Source organism: Myripristis murdjan, chromosome 3 (genome assembly GCF_902150065.1).
Source record: "Myripristis murdjan chromosome 3, fMyrMur1.1, whole genome shotgun sequence".
Lineage (NCBI taxonomy): Eukaryota > Metazoa > Chordata > Actinopteri > Holocentriformes > Holocentridae > Myripristis > Myripristis murdjan.
In genome coordinates, this window is record NC_043982.1 from 36,408,363 (window position 1) to 36,431,182 (window position 22,820).

The 22,820-nt window shown below is 41.3% G+C and overlaps 1 protein-coding gene across 3 annotated transcripts in view; it reads left to right on the forward strand.

Moving 5' to 3' along the window:
• The window catches only part of esrrga (estrogen-related receptor gamma a), a 107,892-nt gene extending 92,563 nt beyond the window's left edge, over positions 1-15,329 (forward strand). For all 3 annotated transcript variants that reach the window (XM_030080215.1, XM_030080203.1, XM_030080211.1), the window contains exons 7-9: positions 589-695; positions 796-958; positions 8,536-15,329. In XM_030080215.1, the coding sequence (XP_029936075.1) occupies positions 589-695; positions 796-958; positions 8,536-8,780 (515 nt within the window). In that variant the 3' untranslated portion in view covers positions 8,781-15,329. The remainder of the gene's footprint in view (positions 1-588; positions 696-795; positions 959-8,535) is intronic.
• The last annotated feature ends 7,491 nt before the right edge of the window (positions 15,330-22,820 follow it).

Here is a 22,820-nt window from a genome sequence, read left to right on the forward strand (position 1 = left end):
GGAGGAGTCCTCTGGTCAGCTGGATGGATGGGGGGAGGAGAGCAGGCCTTGACCCTCTCCTTTGCATCAAAGCAACCTTTATTTTTTCCTCCCCTCCTTCATCCTTCTAGCGTTCACATTCAAATTCAAGATTGTTTATCAGACACATAATATACACAGAGCAGAGTGTGTTATGGACATTTTGATCAAATCTCCAGTGAGGTCAGGGGAAGTCGTCTTGGTTTCTCCGGTCCAAATCCAGTTCAGTTCAGTCAAGTTTTATAACTTTTATTCTTCCATGAATCTTTCTTGCTGTTGATTTTCTTCATTTTGGTAAATGGACTGCATTTATACAGTTACTTTGCTGGTTGACCCACTACTCAAGGCTCTTTACAAGGAATGTGTCACATCCACCCATTCACACACACACATGTTCACACACTGATGATGATGGCGGAGGCCTTTTCGACTTGCTCATTGGGAGCAGTGAGGAGTTCAGTGTCTCGCTCAACATTTCAGCAGGTACCCGTAGTTTTGAGTACAGTGTCACACATTTTACATTTCTTTCCTTCCTCTCTCTCTCTCTCTCTCTCTCTCTCTCTCTCTCAGGTTTCTCCACGCTGTCTTTGGCAGACCAGATGAGTCTACTGCAGAGCGCATGGATGGAGATCCTGATCTTGCGCGTCGTGTACCGCTCGCTGTCCTTTGAAGACAAGGTCAGTACCTTTGGCTTTTGTCCGGCTTTTATCAGATCGAACCTCAACATATCCAAATGTATTTAAAGCGTCTTCACCATCTCATCTCTGTGTGTGTTAGCTGGTGTACGCCGAGGACTACATCATGGACGAGGACCAGTCGAAGCTTGCGGGACTTCTGGACTTGAACAACGCCATCCTCCAGCTGGTCAAGAAATACAAGACGATGAAACTTGAGAAGGAGGAATTTGTCACTCTCAAGGCCATCGCTTTGGCTAACTCAGGTGAGGGGTTCGGGTTCGTCCAGGGTGTAGGATTAGTCGAGGTTGCTCTCTCCTTTTAAGATCAGCTGACAGTTGTGTTGGCCATTTCATCTTCCCCCTAATGAGTCACTGGGGATCCACAATTGTGTGAGCAAAAGTGGATTATATACCCCTGTAGGTCCTAGATATGGTTACACACCGGGCTTGTCCTGCTGTGGTGCCTTAGATCAAATCAGCAGCCTTTCAAATATAGGACACCCCTCGCCTGCCAAGCTCATGTCCATCATACACAAACTCTAAGAAAGACACTGGGAGAAAATTGTAATTTGAATGGACGGCTGTAAAGATGGCAGGGGCCCACTAGGATTTGGCAGAGTAAATACTTAACACTAAATGATGCCTTTAAATGTCGTGCACTCAAAATACAGTATGCCCCTCTATAGGTTCATGAAGCTAGATGTAATATTACTTCAATTTAATCAGCTGCCGTATGGCCCAGAGACAGAGAGGTGTCCTGAGATGTTTGTACACATCTGTGGCCAGAGGACTGAGAGTGGACAACTCTGTGTGTGTGTGTGTGTGTGTGTGTCTACATGTGTATGTGTGCATGCATATCTGGTGAAGGAAGAGTTAATCCTAGGAATCCCTGATCCCATGGGACTCATTTGAGCTGAACCATCAAAGGACTGATTTAAATACTCACCTCTCTCTCTCTCTCTCTCTCTCTCTCTCTCTCTCTCTCTGTGTGTGTGTGTCTTTTACTCACACACACCATACACACGCGCACAGATTTATATGCACACTCCCACTTTAGCCAAGGGTGTGTTTTGAGGTTACAGTTTGCCAAATACTGAACAATCATCATCATCATCATCATCGTCACCATCATTGCTGTCCAGCCAGCAGAACCAATCAGCTCTCTCATTTTTCAGGCTACACACACACAGACACAGTCACACACACACACACACACTCAACCTGAAACGCACCCAACAAAGTGGCGATCCCTTTTACAATTAGCATAGCCGTCTCTTCAGATGCCTGTTAAATAAGGTGCAATCATTAGGACCCAAAGTCTGTCGATAAAGCCCCCTCTCTGATGTTGTCCAGCTGCATCGACAACTGACTGACACGCACACACACACACACACACACACACACACACACACCGTCTTCCTCCCATGACCCCATCTTTTGAACTTTGTCTTGGAAGCCGGCCAGCTCTTCAGTACTCTTTAATTACAAGGGGGAAGCTGTCAATACAATGTGTTTAAATGGGAGAATGCAATGGGAGCACTTTGAATTGAGAGGGAGGGGCTATTTGTTCTGATTCTGCTGTCATCCACACACACACATACACGCGTGTGTGTGTATTTGTCCTTGTTCTTGTGTGTGTGTATTTTGTGTCTTTTGTGTGTGCGCACGCATGCACACAAGAACAAATACAAATACACTCTCACACACACTTACATATGCACATTTTCACCACCCCCCATACACACACGTACTCAAACATGCACAATACATCTGTATACACATTCTCGAATGCACACACTCCCATATACACACACTCCCGTGCACATGTACACAGTATTGACAGACTGTTTTCCTGAGGGCCGTGTGTGACAATCAATCTCTTGGCCCCGGCTGTGGTTGTGTTTCTGTGTGTGTGTGTGTGTGTGTGTGCACGTGTGTGTGTTGTTGCGTGAAAAATGAAAATGCTGATTGGTTACACCAGTTATACAACAGTGACAGTGATGGTGATGGTGATGATGGTGATGATGGTGATGATGATGATGATGATGATGATGATGATGATTTCTGTTGCCTCAAAAAACACCCTTGGATGAGGCAGGAGTGTGTGTGTGTGTGTGTGTGTGTGTGTGTGTGAGAGAGAGAGAGAGAGAGAGAGAGAGAGAGAGAGAGAGAGCTCTACACATTGAAGCAGCACATTTCAAAAGTATAAGTGAGGTATGAATAAACTGTAATTATAATACAAATAATTATAATAACACAAGTGTTGCTCAGAAAATTGTGAAAGCCAGTAAGGCACTACATAGGCTTTTTGAAACGAAGCCACTTTGATAGACAGAGTCCCAATCTGTGACCACTGCTGAGTGCAGGTCCCTTGTGGTAGACTGAGGAATTACAACAACACTGTGGTTTTGGTCGGCTGTTTGTGCCTTGACGTTGTGAGCAGACACATCACAGTGTCTTTTCACTTGTTTTAGCCTAAATCCTGACTGCACAGGTCCATACAGAGGCCTTGTAGCCAAAGTCACTCCCCTGCTGAAGCTTTTTGGGCAGTGTCTCCTTGGTTAGTATGCACTTGCTCCTCTGCCCTCCTCTATGGTAAAAGCCCCACCCCAAAACAACCAATCAGAGAGAGCATGAGTGATGATTGGGGCGCCGTACAATAAATACAGATCAGGACTTTGAAGAAAGACAGAGAATAGCAGGAAACAGGATATGGAGACACAGACAGAGACAAAAAAAAAAAAAAAGACAAACAATGAAAGCATGCTGAGGCAAATTATTGCATCTCCACTCTGTGTCAGTGGACAAGCTGAGTTTACTTGTGTCGTCAGTAACAACACAAGTACAGAACAGCAACACAGCTACAAGCCTGAATGTGAGATCTACCAGTAGGCTGCAGATGTGCCACTGACAGCTGGCTCATTTTTATATAATCGATCTCACCGGAACAGGCATTGCTACTTGTCTGTTGTGACTTTTTCTTTTTCTTTTCTTTTTTTCAAAACATTTCCACCAAAAATGGAAAAGCTGCAGTTCTCAAAACAAAACAATGCATGAAAGTATGCGAGAAAGTGAGAAAGACAGTAGTTGTTAGGCATGCCATTCTCTCTGTGTGGTTTTTATTTGTATGTTTGATTTGAGTTCTGTGATTAATCTCAGAATTATGAGATTCTGACTTTATTCTCACAATTCTGGCATTTTTTTCAGAATTCTTACTTTATTTCAGAATTTTGAGACTCCTTTTAATGGTTGCCTGATTGATTTAATCATTTTTTTTGTTGTTGATTTATTCATTTTCATGCGGAGAGCAATGAATATCACCCCCCAAAACAACAACAACAAATTTTACACCACCTCTCCTCACTGTTTACAAAACTCACTTTTGAAATGGCCATTCGTTTGGCTGATTGAAACTGAAACAGCCAACTCCCAAACAAGAACTTTGCATCAGCGCCTGGAGTCTCTGACTGCTCGACAAGACAACAGAATGCTAGCATTAGCATTTTGAAGGGCATTGACACTAATTAATTCACAGGATGCTAATCGTCTGCATTAATGAAGGCAAGCCTTAAGAAATGTTAGCGAACGTGCCCCACATGTAAAGACAGCTAAACTGGCCACAGGAAACAGAACGTGTGTGTGTGTGTGTGTGTGTGTGTGTGTGTGTGTGTGTGTGTGTGTGTGTGTGTGTGTGTGTGCATGTGTGTGTGCGCGCACTGTGTGTTATATGTTAACGTGTGTTTAAACAGCCTCATGTGCTCCTGCTCATTAACTTCTGCTGCTTTACTTGTGAGTGTGCTGTGGGTCACTGCACAGGCAGGAGCCATGCCTAACAGTTTTAATACGAAACACACATCTGTATATTAATCAAAAACAATGAGGAATTCATTACACTTCAGTTTAGCTTCCATTCATTCCAGATTGGCATTAAGGACTGATTATTAAAAACCCAAGAGTAAAGAGTAAAAAACTTGAAATGTTTAGATGTAGAGTGTTTACCGTGCTAAGCAGAATTATAGTTTATAATGAGTTTGCAATATGTTATCACTTAACAATGGAAAGTGGGCAGCTGAATTACCACAGTTACCCTCAAATAAGACATGCACCTGTGCACCACATGTAGGATTTTGACAATCAATCCGTCATGTTTTAATGCTACTCAAGAAAAGAAAATGACATTAACTATGTGATATATACGTATTATTATCAATTTGGAGGCTCAGTGAGTGTCTCCCTCCCTCTCGCCCATCTCCACTCATGTTTTTTAGCTGTGCACGGTATCTTAATGCAGTATGAAAAGAAGTATGAAGAAATAAGATTTTAAATGCAGATGACAGGACGGCCAATTGTTGTTTAACCAAGGAAAAGTAGAAATTTCGAGACCCGGTGGAAGCTGAGCCCTCTATTGATCCCTATAGAATCCGACCTACTGACTGGTCTGGTCCTGCATACTGATACATGCATTACACTATAGATCCAACCCTGGGTGCTCAGTTATGGGTGTGTGTGTGTGTGTCTGTCTGTGTGTGTCTGTGATCATATAGTCTATGCTTCATTTATTTTTCTAGTATAATCTGTTTGATTTTTCATGTGTGCAACTTACAGTTTCTGTGCATGTTTGTTGTGCTCAGATGTGTTGTGCGTGCGTGTGTGTGTGTGTGTGTGTGTGTGTGTGTGTGTGTGTGTGTGTGTGTGTGTGTGTGTGTGTGTGTGTGTGTTCAAATGTGTGCCTGTGTTCACCTTGTGTGTTTGTGTATGTACATGCTTTCTCATCAGATTACTGGTCATGCTGGCATTTTCATTAGACTGGTGGAAACTCTGTGTGTGTGTGTGTGTGTGTGTGTGTGTGTGTGTGTGTGTGTGTGGAAGGAAGCAGTTTGCTGTGAGAGGTGTTCTGCTTGATCACACGTCAGTTTTCCACACCAAAGGCCAAAAAGCTTCCCCGGGTAGACCGCAGACGACCATCGCACTGTACCACAATCTGGGATCACAGACACACACACACACACACACACACACACACACGTCTTGCAGAGAAACCATCATTTCCTGCAGACACCCTTAAAATGTTAAAAGCTGAAGAATTGCAAATATTTCTTGATACTGCGTAAGTCATTCAGCACAGTATGCTGGTGCCTGTCCTGCGCCTATTCACACACACAGACGCACGCAGAAACACAGCGCAGCCCCTGGCACAGTTTTCTGGAAGTCAGATTTTTATTCGTTTTTTTTTTTAATGTATTTATTTCTTTACTGCAGTTATTAATAGACGCAGTCACTACCCACTGCAGTCCAGACGTCTTTATACAGACATCTGTTTGTGTGGCTTTACATCTTGGGAGTGGCTGTGTGTGTGTGTGTGTGTGAGTGTGTGTGTGTGTGTGTGTGTGTGTGTGTGCATTTATCGGTGTTTGTCTTTTTGTTTTAAGATTATGTTTTGGGGCATTTATTAGACCGTCACAGTGGAGAGAGACAGGAAAGTCAGGGCAGAGAGAGAGAGAGAGAGAGAGAGAGAGAGAGAGAGAGGGTTGCCATGCAGCAAAGAGTCTGGGCCAGATTTGAAACCAGGCCGCTGCGGTTCACTTGGCCTCAGTGGTACAGCGTATGCGCTCTGGGACAGCCTAATCTGCGTGTGTCTGTTTAAAAAAAAAAAAAAAGATAATAATAATTTTAAAAAATGGTAAAAAAAAATGGTCAATGTGTATGAGTTTATACACACATGCACATCTATATCTCCTATCTATCACTCCTCTCGCAGCACTACTGTGTGTGTGTGTGTAGGAGTAGGTGTGTTTGTTAGTGTGTGTGTCTGATGGTCTGTCAATAGTAGCCTTGTGATTATTATTTAACATGCATGTAGTCATTGATCGGAGGCATTGATCGGAGGTTGGAAGCTAAAGGCCAGCTCACATTAAGACTTTGGCTCCCTAAGGGGCGATGCAGAGCATTACCACAGAGGGACATTCTCAACCTTTACTGCCACGTATGCTGAAATACACACGGTATGTCGGCCCGTAGATAGATTACACATGTGCAACCAAATACGCGCCGTCTACACACACACACACACACACACACATACTCACAGACAAACTGGACTACCTCCAGAGGTGCTGCATCCTCTCCATCATGTTACAGGTCTATCTCTTTTTCTCCGCCCACCCTGTCTCTGTCTGTCCATTCATCACACCCACACATCCACACTTAAAACAGAGAGAGCGGAGCGTACCCGGCATTCAAAGCCCAGTTGCTGGATTTACTTTCCCCCTAGACGATTTAGGCTTAAAATTTAAGACATTTTGGTGACTCTGTCATCAGCAGCACCTTTCCTGAAGTGCTTAAAGTTGCACAACATGAAACCGCATTGAAGTGAGGGCCCAGAATAAGCACATAATTCACATCTATGTGGTTCCCATTGTCACTCTGACTCACTGATAATGTAAGATATGTGCTCATTCCACAATCTATATTTTTCGGCTCCAGAAGCTCCAGACAATTGAGTCTGAATGTTACTTTAGTCAAAAAAGAAAAGTGATAGCGCACTCTTTGACTCAGTGCAGTGTTTTAATCAAATCACCAGGCATGGCTCATCATTTTTGTTTTTTGTTGCACATCTCCGTGTGTCAGCACCTCAAATCAGCTACTGTGTGCTTCTGTGTCCTCACCTCAGTCAACCTTAAATTTGCACAGTGCTCCTTTAAGTGGAAGACGTCAGTTTGTTTTTATGAATCCCATTATGATGTGTGGCACAGAAAACAACAGGTTCAAGGGATAATGACACAAAAAAGAGGAATGTTACCAAGTAAATGGAACCTGATGACAAACTACAGTAACAATGATGATCAACAGCTGGGGGTGAAAAGGTCTTATTGAAGAATTATCCTCACTCTGAAATTCATAAAACAGTTTTTCTTCTTTGTTTTGTATATATTTCTTATGCAAACATAAGCGAGCATTATATCTTAGACAATAAGTCAAATTCACATTTTGCTATCAAATTTTATCACTCTTTGAATAAGTAATATTTTAATACATTTTTGATTGCATAGCCCCAACCATTTTAGAAGCATCCTTGCCACTTTGTTTCTGTTTGGATTTTGGAGTGGGTCTTTAACATCAGGCCCTCCTCTGGCACAGAGCAATATCACAGGAGAGAGAGAGAGAGGGGGCACAGGCACTGACAAAGACACACTGTTGTAAACATAATCCTAAGGAGTTGCGGGAGCGCTCGACACAGCAGAGCTTGCCTGTTTTTATTGCTGGAAAAAGCAGAAGATAAGCATTTCAGTCACTCAAATGGAGGCTGGAATACTTATTTTAATAAGACATCACTTTTTCATTTCTTATGCATTTCTGCAGCAGCCAACAAAACACCCTGCGTGCCACCTACATGTTCTCCATACATGTCCTTTTGTATCATGTTTGTAAAACTAATGCATAAACATCCCCTTCCATGTGCCTGCATTTGATGTAATCATTTGATGTGATTTACAAATTATAACAATAGACAAGGCAATGCAAACTTTATTAACATAGTACATTTCATACCAAGGGAAGACTCAGTGTATTTTACATTAAAACCCTAATTAAATTGTACTCATGACAGTGAAAACTGTGGGATTAGAAAATTTAACAAGTCAGTGGAACTTTTCTGAATTGATTTTTTTCATGACTACAGAGGAAAATATTTCAAAAATGCTTTACCCACATTTAAACAAACTACCCCCACCCCTCTGCTTGTGCTCCATAGCCCAAGGACATTGGGGACACAGACTTTAAGATACACATAAGCATGTTGTTCACACATGGATTAATCTACATTTTTCACCCTCCTTCTTCAGACTCCATGCACATTGAGGATGTGGATGCAGTGCAGAAGCTCCAGGACGTTCTTCATGAGGCCCTGCAGGACTACGAGGCTTCGCAGCACCAGGAAGACCCTCGCCGGGCAGGCAAGCTGCTCATGACCCTCCCCCTGCTCCGCCAGACCTCCACCAAGGCCGTGCAGCACTTCTACAGCATCAAGCAGGACGGCAAAGTCCCAATGCACAAACTCTTCCTGGAGCTGCTGGAAGCCAAGGTCTGAGGATGGGGGGGTTGGATAGGATGGAAAGACAGCTAAACACTGGTCTGAACCTCCTGAGCTCCAAAATGAACTTTGAACAACAACTTTGATTGACCTCCTGCTCTTTACACACACAGAAACACACACAGATACATACAAAGAAATATGTCCCTGAGATATGTCTGCTGACACATCCCCCTATGAACATACAAGTATCCTAAACCTCATGCCTGAATCCCTAAACCTCCACTCTCCGACAAAGGGGTACTCGCTTGAGCTGTTTTTTTCTTGTTTGTTTTGTTTTTTGGGTTTTTTTGGAGGGAGACTGACTGACATGACCGCCCTACTACCAAGGAAAGGAGGTATTTCCTGTATAAACTACTAACAATCACTAAAGAGATATCATGGCGATACTGAACATTGATGATGGCAAGACAAACCGTCGCTTATGCATATAAAAATGATTAAGGCGTGATTAATGACAAGACGCTTAATTGTGGACACATTCAAAATGAATGGACAACTCTTCATTTTAGTTGAGAGAGACTGCAATCCTGCACTCTGGGCTCCTTTTCCCTAACACTTTCCCTCAACACAGTTTTTTTAAGTCTTCAAGAAGAAATTGGGGGGGAGGGGTATGAACATTAAAATACTAATGACATTTGTTGTCAATTTACATGTTGAAATTGGATGGATGGATGGATGGATGGACAGAGAGAGGAAAAAAGAAGAGGAGATTTGCCCTGCCAAAGGATGGAACTCATCCATTCAAAGGATGCCAGCAAACTTTACTGTCATAACCCAAAATACTTCCTGGTTCTCTGAGCCAGTGGTCTTCAGTTCAGGTCCTCGGGACCCACAGAGCTGCTGCTTTCTGTCCAGCCACGTCGTCATCTGCAGTGAATCACATTCACTCTGCATCCCAGGTGTATAATAATTCCTGCTTCAATGGCTGGAACGAAAACCAGCAAAGCTGTGGGAGCTGAGCACCAGGATTGAAAGCCACTACTCTAAACACTTCCTGGTTCTCCCTGAATACAGTTCCTGGTTCCCCATGACTCCCCCACTTCACCTATAAGTCAAATATGATATTTGTTGTATTTGTTGAGGACCAGTGTCCCTGGCCTCCCAAACCTGTCAGTATTATCATAGTATTGTAATGAGTGTTTGCACGCCTGACTTGGGCTGAATATAGATGTCTGGACACAGTTTCAAATATTCGAACTGCTTGAGGTGCGACTGATTTAGTAAGCTAGAGCAAAAGTGGAAATATTGCTGCTAAAATGAGCTAACGTAGCAGGTCAGCCTTGATTAGCTCCGTTAAGGATTCCTGCTCGGCTACCCGGTGCGTTTGCAAAGGAGGCTCAGTTCACATCCTGTCTGCTTTATTAAACCAAACGCTCCTCTCGCATTTGCTTATTTATCTGAAACTTTTTCGGCTACTTAGCGACCCAGGCTTGCAGTTCACCACAAGACCAGCCGGTTATGGTTCTCAGCTCCGAGTCTATCAATGTGCCATCAAGATTAAGATGAAGCCCATGCCAATTACCTGCCCAGTCGTATTTTTTTGATTCCAAAAACTGCAAAACGTCACTTCAGTACTACCCTTCTTGCTCCGTTGCATTCATGTCTTCCAGTTCATCCCTCGGGTCAGTGTGGAGATATTTTTTCTAGTTCATTCAGGGAGTGATGGGGGAGCTTCAGTCGCTCAATGCAATACGAACCAGACGGAACAGTGTGCTGACAAAACTGACTGAAGAAATAAGTATTGTTGCTTTGAAACTCCTTGATTTTGTTTATTTCTAACTTGAAAATAATATTAGTGATGATAACAATGCTAAGGCTGTAAATAATTACGATTGTCATCCTGTATATGACATAAACACGGCTTTGTTTTTGTTATTAATATTGTCTTCTTAAAACTGAATCAATCAATATGTCTTTCCTTTTTTCTATCAGCTTGACCACTTTCAGCAATTATTATATATATATACATATATATAAAACAAGTAATAATGTATTAACAAATCTGCGTTTATCTTAGAAAACTCCGAGCAATAGTGGTTTTAAAAGGAGAGGGGTGTGCATATGGACAAAGTATGCAATATTAACATTTTGTGCCAGTCTTAAATTTTGGGAGGAGGGAGGGAGGGGACGGGGGATTCGAGGAGAATTGTAGCTTCTCTTTCTCTCTGTGTGATTTGCCATAAGCTATTAGATAACAGTCAATAATTCCTTAGAGACAGTTAAGCAGGAAGACGTGAGGACAAGGAACGTCAGGGTGAGATGTCACCGTCGCTCTCACATCAAAACATGGAAGCCGTTGTGGTCAGTTTTAGGGTTAAAATCCGGCGATGCCGTGAGCTGAATTGTGAAACATGCAACATTCAGTTCGCAGTTCCCACATGGTTCTGATATTTGCACCTTTCTCGTGACCAAGCTCTTTTTGCAATTAATCTCGGCGTTGTGAAAAGACGACTCTTTGTCTGCAAAAAGCAACAGCTCATCGTTGTAGCTGCAAGAGAGGCTCCGAAGGAAGCAGCTTTCTCTTTAAATGAATTTGTTTCTTTGTCCGCTGTCCGAAGGTGTGTGTTCCATCAGCCATGTAGATGAGTGTGGGGACCAGCAGAATAACCTGACTCGATGTAGACCAGCACTGAGGGAAATAATGCAAGCAAAAAAAAAAAAAAAACGTCATCCTATTCAAACAGCATGACATCGACTGCTTTATATTAGCTAGCTGTTCTACGTCCTGTCCATAGACACACTGCTTTACAATTTCCAAAAAAAAAAAAAAATCTTTTGTGTTGTGGTGGTAAACGCCGTCAACTCTATCATACACCATCTGAATACTGCTGAATGTTGAAATTTCAAAAACACAACATGACCAGAAACACCTCAACTTTACGGTAGTGGACAACTGGATGTCTTTGCTGGCCACTAGTTTTGTAAATATCACTGGAAAATGTGAATTTAATAAGCTTGATTTGACTTGTTACCTATTACAGTATTTAAATGGTGCTAATAATAGTGGCTCACAATCACTTTTGGAGATTTAATTCCGAAACTTTTTCCGCTAAATTACACTTGAGTGTCTATGGGTAGGAAATAGAAAAGCAGGTCGATAGAAAGGCTGACTCAAGACCATTTAATTCCAGGAAGTAGCATTACAATTTCCAGTTAAGTGAAAGACATTAACTTCATTGTTATACTAAGAAAGCATACGATTGATTGATCATGCTTGAACCCGTGAATACAGTCTAGGGATTTTTTTTTTTTTTTTTTTTTTTTTTTTTTGATATCATAATTTATGTAATTTCTAAAGCAGAATAAGAATGCCAAAACGTGTAATCTAGATTATGGTGTAATCTAATATAAAATGGCAACTCGTCACAGCTGAAGAGTGCTGCAGTTAAGTCTAGTTAATCTCCAACATCACATCGCTCTGTATCAAACATCAGTATTATTAGTAAGGGGTATTTTCTCAGCCTTCTTAAACATTGTATATTGTAAATTAAACAGATTATAATTCTAACATAAGACATTTTATTGGAAACAAAACCGAAGAAAAAAAAAGAAAAAAATGTAGTTCAGCCTCTATGTGTGTTTCATGTTTGCTGTGCTTTTTTCTATCAAAAAGAAAACTGTTTCTTTTGTTTTATGTCTGTTTTTTTTGTTTGTTTGTTTGTTTGTTTGTTTTAAACTCCTCTTTCTTTTTCCTTTTTTCTTCCTTTCCTTTTCTGTTACGTCCTCCGAGGCGATGCTGTGTACTTTTTCTCGTGGTGGTTCCCGTTCTTGTGCCGTGTGCTTCTTCTTTAGACAACACAGAGTAGAGTAGAGGCCATGTTGTCTGTCTGTCGGATCAGTCCGCAGGGGGTCTGGGCACCGGATTCTCTCACAATGAACCGAACCGGATATAAGGCTCTTCTAGAAACTTACTAGACCACCAGGATCAAATTACAGTATCCATCTTTACCGAACTATACATAAATAAATAAATATGAAGTATCTAAATGAAGAAACACCATACAAGTATTTAAAAAGGGATAATTTGTGTAACTACTCTTTCTTGTAGAATAAACAATATACTGTATATCTTTAGGTTTAAATAAAGATGAAATGAAAAAGGACATTTGAGTAATTCAGAACCGTAGGTGACTCTTTTTTGATAAACTCGCTGTACATAACCGCCTTCCATACAGCTCAGCTCAGTCATTATCTTTACCATTTCAGCTGGCAAAAAGGGAAATTATGAAGATGAGTAACGTGTTCTTTTCTTGTATTGGTTCTACTGTTGTTATTTTTTTTTCTCTTGCAATCCATTTCCAGACACGCATCTTGCTTTGCAACAGAGTCAACGGAGTGAAATGAATTTTAAAGGGGGCACTAAAGTGAGGAGTAAAGGTTTTTCTTGCTCTCTGATGACTCCTCTGCAAGATGTGGCCGTAGGAAAGGGAGTGTTAAAGACAAAAAAAAAAAAAAAAAAAAAAAATCTTCATATGTTTCATTTCAGCCATTTGTTTTTTCTCTACCAAGCATTCTTTAAAGTAGAGTGTGTGGAAAAGGTTTCTGCATTGGCGCCTGAACTAAACCACAGGATCCAGACATAAATTCAAAAATGTCATAATCCTTTAATAACGAGCAATTTGTTACATAGAATCTGCTCTACAAATATCGAATTGACCGATCTTAAGGCTCATCAGCGCACATACTGATGCATACATTTTCAGCAAGGAAACATTCAGATAAATTATCATACAGGTGATTGGACATATTTGTAGGTCGTGTACCCAAAGACAATGTTGAATGTCTTATTCTGAGAGTCGCTGACCTCGAAGTCTTTCTCATTGTCCGAGATGCTGGGATTTCTTAATCTTATCATCTAGTGTACACAGTTATAATTTACACATACAACCTATTGAGGAAAGGTGCTGTTTTCTTACTGTGTTATTGTTTCTCTTCTGTTTTCCTGTTTTTATCTGTTTGTCGGTTGTCATACCAACCCTGTAAAATCCTGGACAATTCAAAGGTGATGAAAGATGTTACAAATCTCCCTGCGTTGATTAGAGCTGAGTTGAATTTGGCTATGCCACATTTTGTAGCAGAACGAAAACTTGAAACTCCTTTTTTTTTTTTTTTTTAGAGTGAAATTTTAGTAACTGTTGGTCCTGATGTGCAAAAATCATGTCAGTTTCATGTAATAAATATCATATCTTTATCATATGCTCAAAATGCAAAATAAAGATGAAGTCATTACGGTGACTTGACCTTGGCAGGAAATGAAAATGGTTCACTTTATTTGGCACCTTATTGTTTTTCAACCGGATTGAATTCACGCCTCACCAGCGAAATCTGGAAAATGGCTGCTGTAAAAATTCCTGCCAAATGGGCATTGGCCATCAAATGAAAGCAGAGTAGTTGTCTTATTTCAGTCCAAACACCGAATCACAATTCTACCAGCTGCAATCATGAAGGAGATTGTGTGTTTCTTCTTTCAGAAGCTTTGATGAAACTAGCTGCCGATAGCCAACATGCTATGTAGGTGTATAGGAAGGAAGTGTTTTCCCCCCCACAAACATTTTTTTTTTCCTATTTAAGAAGCAATATTATGATAACTGTACAGCGATGAGGCAAGAGTTGCACTTGTTTGTGTTGGGTTATAGATCCAAATGCTGATGTATCTATTGGAGTTACTCTGCAATTATCATTAAACCATAGAAATTACACGGTGAGCAATGTAATGACGAACCAAACTGCTGTTTTCTCTAAGAGGCAGTGGAAGGACTGAATGAGTTTTTGCAGAGCCATTGATAGAAAGAGTTTGGCCTGGTTGCACTAGGGGCATCGCGTTATTCCCCTTCTCTAGAGCTAAGACATGTTAGCTGCAAACACTGTTGTATGCATCAGTGTCCCGCTAGCTAGGAACAGAATGACGTCTAACTTAGCCAGGGCCACGGAGCCGAAAAGGTCCATCTACCACAACTGACCCTAAAAACTACTACGGCCAAACTGCGTCTATCTCCAGCTCTACAGAGTGTTTAGTTAGTTAGTTGTATTTAATCCCCAAATGTAACTGCCACATGCGCTGCGGCTAGCCCTGCAGTCTCAATCTGCAAATATTAAAAAGAGGAAAAAAAAAAAACATTTTAAGAGAAAGAGAAAGATGAGAGGCATTTGGGAAAAAAAAAGGATATTTAACGAAAAAAAGACCCTTGGGTGGTGAAGAAGAGTTGCGGAGGACAGGAGACCCCGTAGTGTTATTAAAAACATGTCCGTAGATTTTAGATGTGCTTCACATCAGTAAATGAAAAAAAAAAAAAGATAACAAAACAAACAATTACCTGTATATTTTTGTGACGTGTATCATACAAGTGTGCTCCGACGATAATGTCCATTTGTGTAAATGTATTTATTTGACATTGTATATATTGTTCAATGCAAAAAGAGAGACCTATGATTCTGTAACTTAAACTACTATGGGTTGAAACATTACATGTGTTACTCCAGACTATGCCTTTCAGGATTATTACAGTAGAGCAATATCAATTAAAACCAGGCTTCCAGTTTTGACCTCTGTCTCTTTACTGTCTGATTCTTCACACACAGTTTTTTAATTCAACCTGCAAAGTCGCATAAAACGATAAATACATCATTTCTCCAGCAAAGACCTGAGGGAACACACCTTGAGACTTACCCACACATCAAGCACTTACACAAGAATTGAGCAAAACTGAGAATCTAAGAAAAAGTGCTTTCTAAGAGTTATTTTGTGATGAAATGCGGTCAGTCCCTTTTTTTGGTGTATCCACTTTGGGTTATACAAATAAGTGAAGAGAGCAATAGCAATACCAGTGAGAGGCTTTCATGCTCACAAAAACTGAGAGCCAGGCCCCTTATTCTGCCTTGCACACACATTGTCTTGTGGCTGCATTGCATCATGGACTATTATGGCGACTGCTGGTGGAGGAATTGGTACCTTTACCCCGTACAGGCAGAATTTCTCCTCGTGTGAGTGCTGCATGTCGGTGCACGATGGTGAGTCAAGAAAAGGCCTGATCTCTCTGGTACTGAGGGCCCGACACCGAAACTTGACTCTCAATTTTTGAAATTATTTCCCTGTTGAACTCCATTGTAACTGCAGTGGAAACATCCTGACATAACGTGACTTCATCTCTGGATTAAGTTCTCCTATCATCCAACTTCACACAGGAATAAGAAAAAAGACACTGGCAAACAACAAAGCAGCCAGAATTGCAAGATCCATCACAAACAGATGAATTTAACTGTACTGATGTGTTTTAAGATATATTTTTCTTTGCCTGACCCTCAGTTTTTAGCAGGTGTAGGAGATTTAAAATATTCCAGTGTAAGTTACTGCTTTAACACTGTTTTATTTACATGATTTTGTGTCAATGACATATAAAAAATTTAATAGTAAACACAAAATATGTTTTTATATTAGCGTCTCAAGGACTGAATCGGGAGCCTGAAACATGAAAAAGTTTGAGAACCCCTGCTTTAGATATCGATACCCCTTTAGAGTCCCTTTGCTCAGTAAAATAAAACGAAAGAGTGAAGGATGAATGGATTGAGGGAAGAAGAGGAGGAGGAGAGAAGAGGAAGTGGTGACAGCTTGCTCCGGTGGGTGGCTAACGACTGTCCATTCTGAATGCACAGATCAACTGCTCTTGCCAAGGGCACCACACACACACACACACACACACACACACACACACACACACACACACACACACACACACACACACTGATGTAAGACATGCTGTGTACAACATTAAACAGAAGAGGCCTTTTCACAAGCATAAGCAAACATGAGGAGAACACACAAACAGAGGGTCTTCAGACTCCATCTCTCACTCTGTCGTCCTACCGCTCGCTCTCTCTCATTCTTTCTCTCGGCAGGAAAAAAAAAAGCTCCACCTCTTGCTTTCCATATTTCTCCATTTTCTACAACCATTTCCCCTTTTCCTTCGAGCCTCCACTCCTTTCCTTCTCTCTTTCTTTCTTTCTATACTCCTCCATCCCTCCCTCCATTTCGTTCACTCTCCCTCCCTTTTGCTCTGCCTTCACCTTCTGTCTCTCTCTCTATCTCTCTCTCTCCCTCTCTCCCACTCCCTTTCCCTCTCTCTCTCTCTCTCTCTCTCTTTCCCTCTCCCCTCTCTAATAGCCAGCAGCAGTAAATGGGATGCAGAGGCCAGATATTTAATGTAGCAGAGAGCCGTCGAGCGTTTTAAGAAGCCTTTTTCTAACAGGGGGAGCCCTGACCCACAGGCAAATATTTTTCAACCAGATGACATAAGAAGATATTAACCGAATGGGACCCAATAGCGGAAAGAGAGGTTTTCACTCCTTTTTTTCCTCTTTTCTCTTTCTCCTCTCTCTCTCTCCCTCTCTCTCTCTTCTCTATTTGGGCTGCTGGTCGCCCAGCCTTCTGCACATACGTTTTATTTTACTCGCTTGCCTTTTGGAGTTCATTTATTTTATTTTATCTTTGATTCATTATTATGATACGATAAAAGCTACTTGAGCATTTCAGCTGCCGAGGGGCTCTTATCGTTAACCTTGTGGAACGCTTGTGAGAGTGGGCTCCGCACGCCGCATCACTAATGGACAACTTAACTCCTCTCACCTCCTCCTCCACCTCCTGGCTTCATCTCCATCTCTCCTTCCATCTCTGTCTGTCTATCTCTGTGAGCACCACTCATCCCTCTATTTTTCTCCTCTGATCTCTATCCATCTTCTTGTCTCCCTCCTAATCTTTCCTTTTCAGTCTTTCTCAATCTTTCAATGTGTTTCTCTCATTTTTCTTGTGCTCAAGTCAGTTTGATTCAAATTGGCTTCACTGGAATATAATGCAAAATGCTAACTAAATAATGTCAATATATATTACATCTGACAAAAAGGAGATATATCTGAATTAAATCTATTTTTTGTGTAAGAATCAGCCAAAAAGTTCCTCTTTTCAGCGACATTGTTTACCTTTGTGATGATTATTAGGGAAAATGTTATCGCATTTGAACATTCACGTTTATTGCCTTTCCGGTAGGTTTGCATCTTATTCTCTTCCCACCCCACTTTTTCACAAGACAGTCTGCCTCATGAAGTCTTCAACATGGCATTTTGTGTATTATTGATAGCTCTCTGACCTGCTTTCTGCCCCCTTCTGGGTTTAACAGTGGTACACTAAGTATTGATCCCTCATCTCCAGCTACCTGTAAGCTCATCTCCACACTGCTCTTTTTAATGTTTTCTGATTCAAAAATATAGTTTCAAAACAATTTATAGCACAGACATTGCCCCGCTCAGTTGTATTTCATTCTTTCAGATGCCATTGTGGCTCTTGATAAAGACCATGCTTTTTTACAGTAGAGAAACTCCATTGCTCTCAGCTCTTCTCATGGCTCTTCAGACATTCACTTCTTACCTTTCCAAGAAGACATTTTCAGCCACCATAGGCAACTCATCCACATCCACAGTGGACATTACTTGTGGGGTCCCACAGGGTTCAATTTTTGGACCCATTTTATTCTGTATTTACATGCATGAATTTTCACTCTTGTACCAATGACACACAGTCATAGCTGCACATAAAACCTAATGACACTATTAGTCTAGCCACTCATAAACTGCCTTGCAGATATGCTGGATGTTGCAGAATTTTCTAACTAATGACTCCAAATCCAAAGGAGATATGCCTTTTTGGCCCACAGAACTTCACTATAAATTAGGTAATTTGTCTGCCAATGAAAAGCCACTAGCAAGGAAGTGAGGTCTAATTATGATGCAAATTCGAGCTTTGGTGAAGAACAGGTTAACCCCATATCAGCCAGTTTGCAGTTTGCTCATAGCGCCAGTGGGACTAAATTGCCTCAGCATGTCTGCAAGGTCGGGATTCTCCACCCAGTGAATACCTGGAGGTAAAATATTGGATCTGATAGCATTTGATAGGATTTACAAATATTTTAGTGAAGAAATCTGGTTTTGTGGTACTGTAATTAATGACAAATCAACCAAATCACAAGTAAGCAGTTCTTCTTTACATTTTGATCCTTTGGCTCCCGTGGATCTTTTCAGTCATGCAAGGAACAGGGGGTAATAGTATCTAAAGCTTACAAGCAAAAATTACTGAAGCTAACCAAAGTTAACCAGATCACAAGAGTGTTCAAAGGACGTCAAAGGAAATTCATGAGCACATCGACTGCGGAGTGAGTACTGTCATAATACTTAAAATGTGGAAGCCTTTAAGAAAGCTTTTTATCCATGTATTCCATTTATTCAGACTAATTAGCACATATACAAAGTCATATAAAAACATAATGTGAATATATGGAGCAACCAGTGCCTGACACAACAGGAAGACAAGGGTCGTGAAAGTTTGTTTCCAGTGGGCAAATACACTGAAAAAGAGACACAGGGCAGCAGGCACACCACTCCACCCAGAGGTGCTGCGAGATGGAGCTTTTTTTTTTTTTTTTTTTTTTTTTTTTTTTCCAGAAACCTGTTATTTCTTTTTCTTTCTTTTTCTGTCTTTTTTTTTTACCTTTAGAACATAACAGAGTTACACAAATGGGCTGTTTCGTACAGACCTCACACTGAAGTATGATGTGATTTCAGAGGGGCTCTTATTGGGTTTGGGAGAAAGCGTGGATGAGATTTTCTCCTCCCGATAGGGTGCCAAACAGGGTCAATCTCCTAGGGTAGCCATATCTGTTTTGGGCGCTGTGACCTGTAAAGTGCTAATGTGTGGCAGCTTCACACTGATGATGTTTCAAAGGCCTGTTTTGGGGCTGTTTAATCCCTCTAGTGTATGTGTGTGTGTGTGTGTGTGTGTGTGTGTGTGTGTGTCTTTTGTGTGTGTTCTTTCTGGCATGTGTGATCTACATTTTTACTTGTGCAGTCCTATGTGGTCATATTTATGGATTGTTTGCGTGTGTCTTTGTACCTTTCTTGTGTGTGTGTACCTGTGCTTGCAAGAGTGTGTGTGTGCGTGTGTGTCCGTGCGTGTGTATGTGTGTGTTTTATCCCCTTGTATCAGTGGTGGGGCTCCCGTGGGTTTCACAGGCCTAGTGACACGGACTCACGGTGGTAATGGCCTTTCACAGCAGCCTTCTCCCCTGACACAAAACACACACACACACACACACACACACATACACACACACACACACATACTGAATCAAGACTGACGCACACACAAGGAAACTCACACACATGCACAGACAAACACACACATAAGCAGAAACACACAAATAGTCATTCAAATGAATTCTCAAGAAAACTGTGCAGAAACGCTATATTTATCTAAATATCTATCTCTCTCTCTCTATATATATATATATATATAGAGAGAGAGAGAGAAAGAGATACAGAGATAGATAGATAGATAGATAGATAGATAGATAGATAGATAGATAGATAGATAGATAGATAGATAGATAGATAGATATACTTTTTTAGAGAGAGAGAGAGAGAAAGAGAGAAGTGTCCTGGTTGGTTCATAGGCCTGATGTCATACCATGTGTCCTCTTCTCATTCTCTGATAACAAAAAATAAATTAATAATATCAAAAAAAAGAAAAGAAAGAAGAATGTGAGAGCAATGGATGGCTGCAAGAGGGATAAATGGAGAAGTATCTGTCTTTTCTCCAACCACCCTTTCTTCCCAGCTTTCTTTTCTGCCTCTCTCCTTGTCACATTTTCTCCACTGACCTGCTCTCCATCAAATGGCATATGGCCTACTTAGCTTATATGCTAGCTATCTGAGCACTACCTGCTATTTATGGACCTTCACCTGTACAAACTTGCTATGAGTTTTTTTTTTCTCTTTCTATTTTTCCATTCATTCCTGATCTATCTCATTCTAATTAATTTGTTTGCTCACTCTCTTTTTATTTTATTCATTATGTCTGTCTCTCTTTCCACCAGCTCACCTTCTCTCCCAGCACACCTCTCATGCATCCCTTTTTCCCCACCTTCTCACTCTCCATCCCTTCCTCGTCGTCTCCATTGATCCTCTTGCCCCTCCACTCCCCACTTCCCACATCCATTCCTTTTCTGCCACCCCATTCTGTGTTCCTGCCTCCCTCTTTTCCTCTTCCATTCCTCTGTCTTTCTCTCTTTCTAGGTGTAAAGTGGCCTAGATGGCTGTGCAGGTCTGAACTGTGTGTGTGAGCTATAAGAGGGGTCACCTGTCATTGCACTTTGTATTTGCACTTTCAACGTTTTAACTCTATACGATGGGCCATTCATTCTCACTCACGCTCCTTTCTCTTTCCCCCCTCTCTCTCGCCCCCTTTTCCATCTTCTATTTGTGTCTATCGCTCTCTATCTCTCTCTAAGGACAGTAAATGTTTTAACTCTCCATTCTATGGGCCATTCATTAAGTTAGTGTACTTTTATAAATAGTCTTATGTGTCACTGGCCAGTGAATTAGTGGCACTTTAAATCCCCCACTCGAAGCATATAGATAGCTGGAGGGTTTGATATGTAATGGCCACTTTTCCTCAGGAAAGCCAATTAGGGCTTACTGGGGCCATTGCAGATGCTGATAATACACTGCAGGATCAAAAGCATTGTTTGAATATTTGAAACATAACCATTTTGATAAGTCAATATCTTTTGGTATAAAGATGCAAAACAATCCTTGAAATTATGTTTTGAAAATGTGTGGCTTTTTAAGATCATAATCTGTAATGCATTGTTATGTAAAAATATACATAGGGGAATAGTGAACGCTGCAGAAGGGGAGCAGAAGCATAGCATAGTCTATTTCATTTCACTGCCCATGTTACTTAATTAAGCCGCTTTTCCACCACATGGTATGGATTTCATTTTCCACTGCAGATAGTACCCCCACAGTGTAGCTGGTCATCATAGCGACGCTGTGTGAAACCGCTGTGATGTCATCTTCAACGAAACACACACAGAAACAATGTAGGTTGGTTTGGTGAGCTTGATTCTCAGTGTGGCTGTTTGTCACAGCAAGGTTACACAAGGACAGCAGATGAAAACCAGCCTCTCCAGCTAACTCGGACTCACTGTTGATTAGTATGTGTTGTCCCTGAAAAGAAAATAAACCAATAGATAAATCAATTTTGTCTCAGAAGAGGATGAATGCAGCAGAACAAAAGACTGTTGAAAATCCTACACCAGAGCTCAGACACACAATTATGACGCAGTGATGGAGTGATGATACTAGTGACGAGTCTCCCTCACTAATCAATGGTCTGCACTGTTTTCACCTTTTAGTATTGGCTCAGCTCACTTGGAACCTCAACAGAGGTGATACCAAAAAAAGTGGCAGGTACCAGGTCATTCAAGCACAACGCAGTGAGCACAAAATATTTATTATCAATCATCAAGTCTTTCCTCCTGTTGCTGTGAACAGACACTATGAAGAAAGTGGGATATGAACATCAGCTTTTTGCCTCAGGGGACAGGTCACTTGCCCTGCCCACTGGTCCCTAGGGCAGTCAAGGATTTAAATCAACAACATTTCAGTCCTAAACTATTCAGCCTAACCAGTCTAATGAGTAAGTTTTGCCTCGGCCTTCTTGGCTTGTCCTGTAAGAGAACATAAAGCCAGTTCTGGTGAGCAACAGGCTTACTGGAGAGGCATGGGTAGCTGTTTGACCCTGTTCTGCCAGACCTACACACACAGCAGCAGCAGCAGTTAATGGCTCCATTATAAATGGATAGTATAGGGGAGACTGGGGACAGTTGCAACAAGGGACGGTTGCAACAAGCCTTATTTCTCCAATCAGAAACATGCTAGAGTGATGACACTCACACTGCACATGCTCAGTTAGACCCTCTACCCACAAACAAGAGAGTGGCCATATTGATCATCTGGTCCAGCTTTTATCAAGGCAAAACTGTTTTGGAGGTATGAAAGTAGATTTTTTCATGAGCTGTATTTTTGTCATACTGTGCTGGTCTTTTGTATGAATTAATCCAAACCTACCTAGCTTGAATCACTGTTTTGTTGACTATTCAGTGACACCGTTTACATGTGTCAATGTCACTGTGGCTAGTTAGCACATGG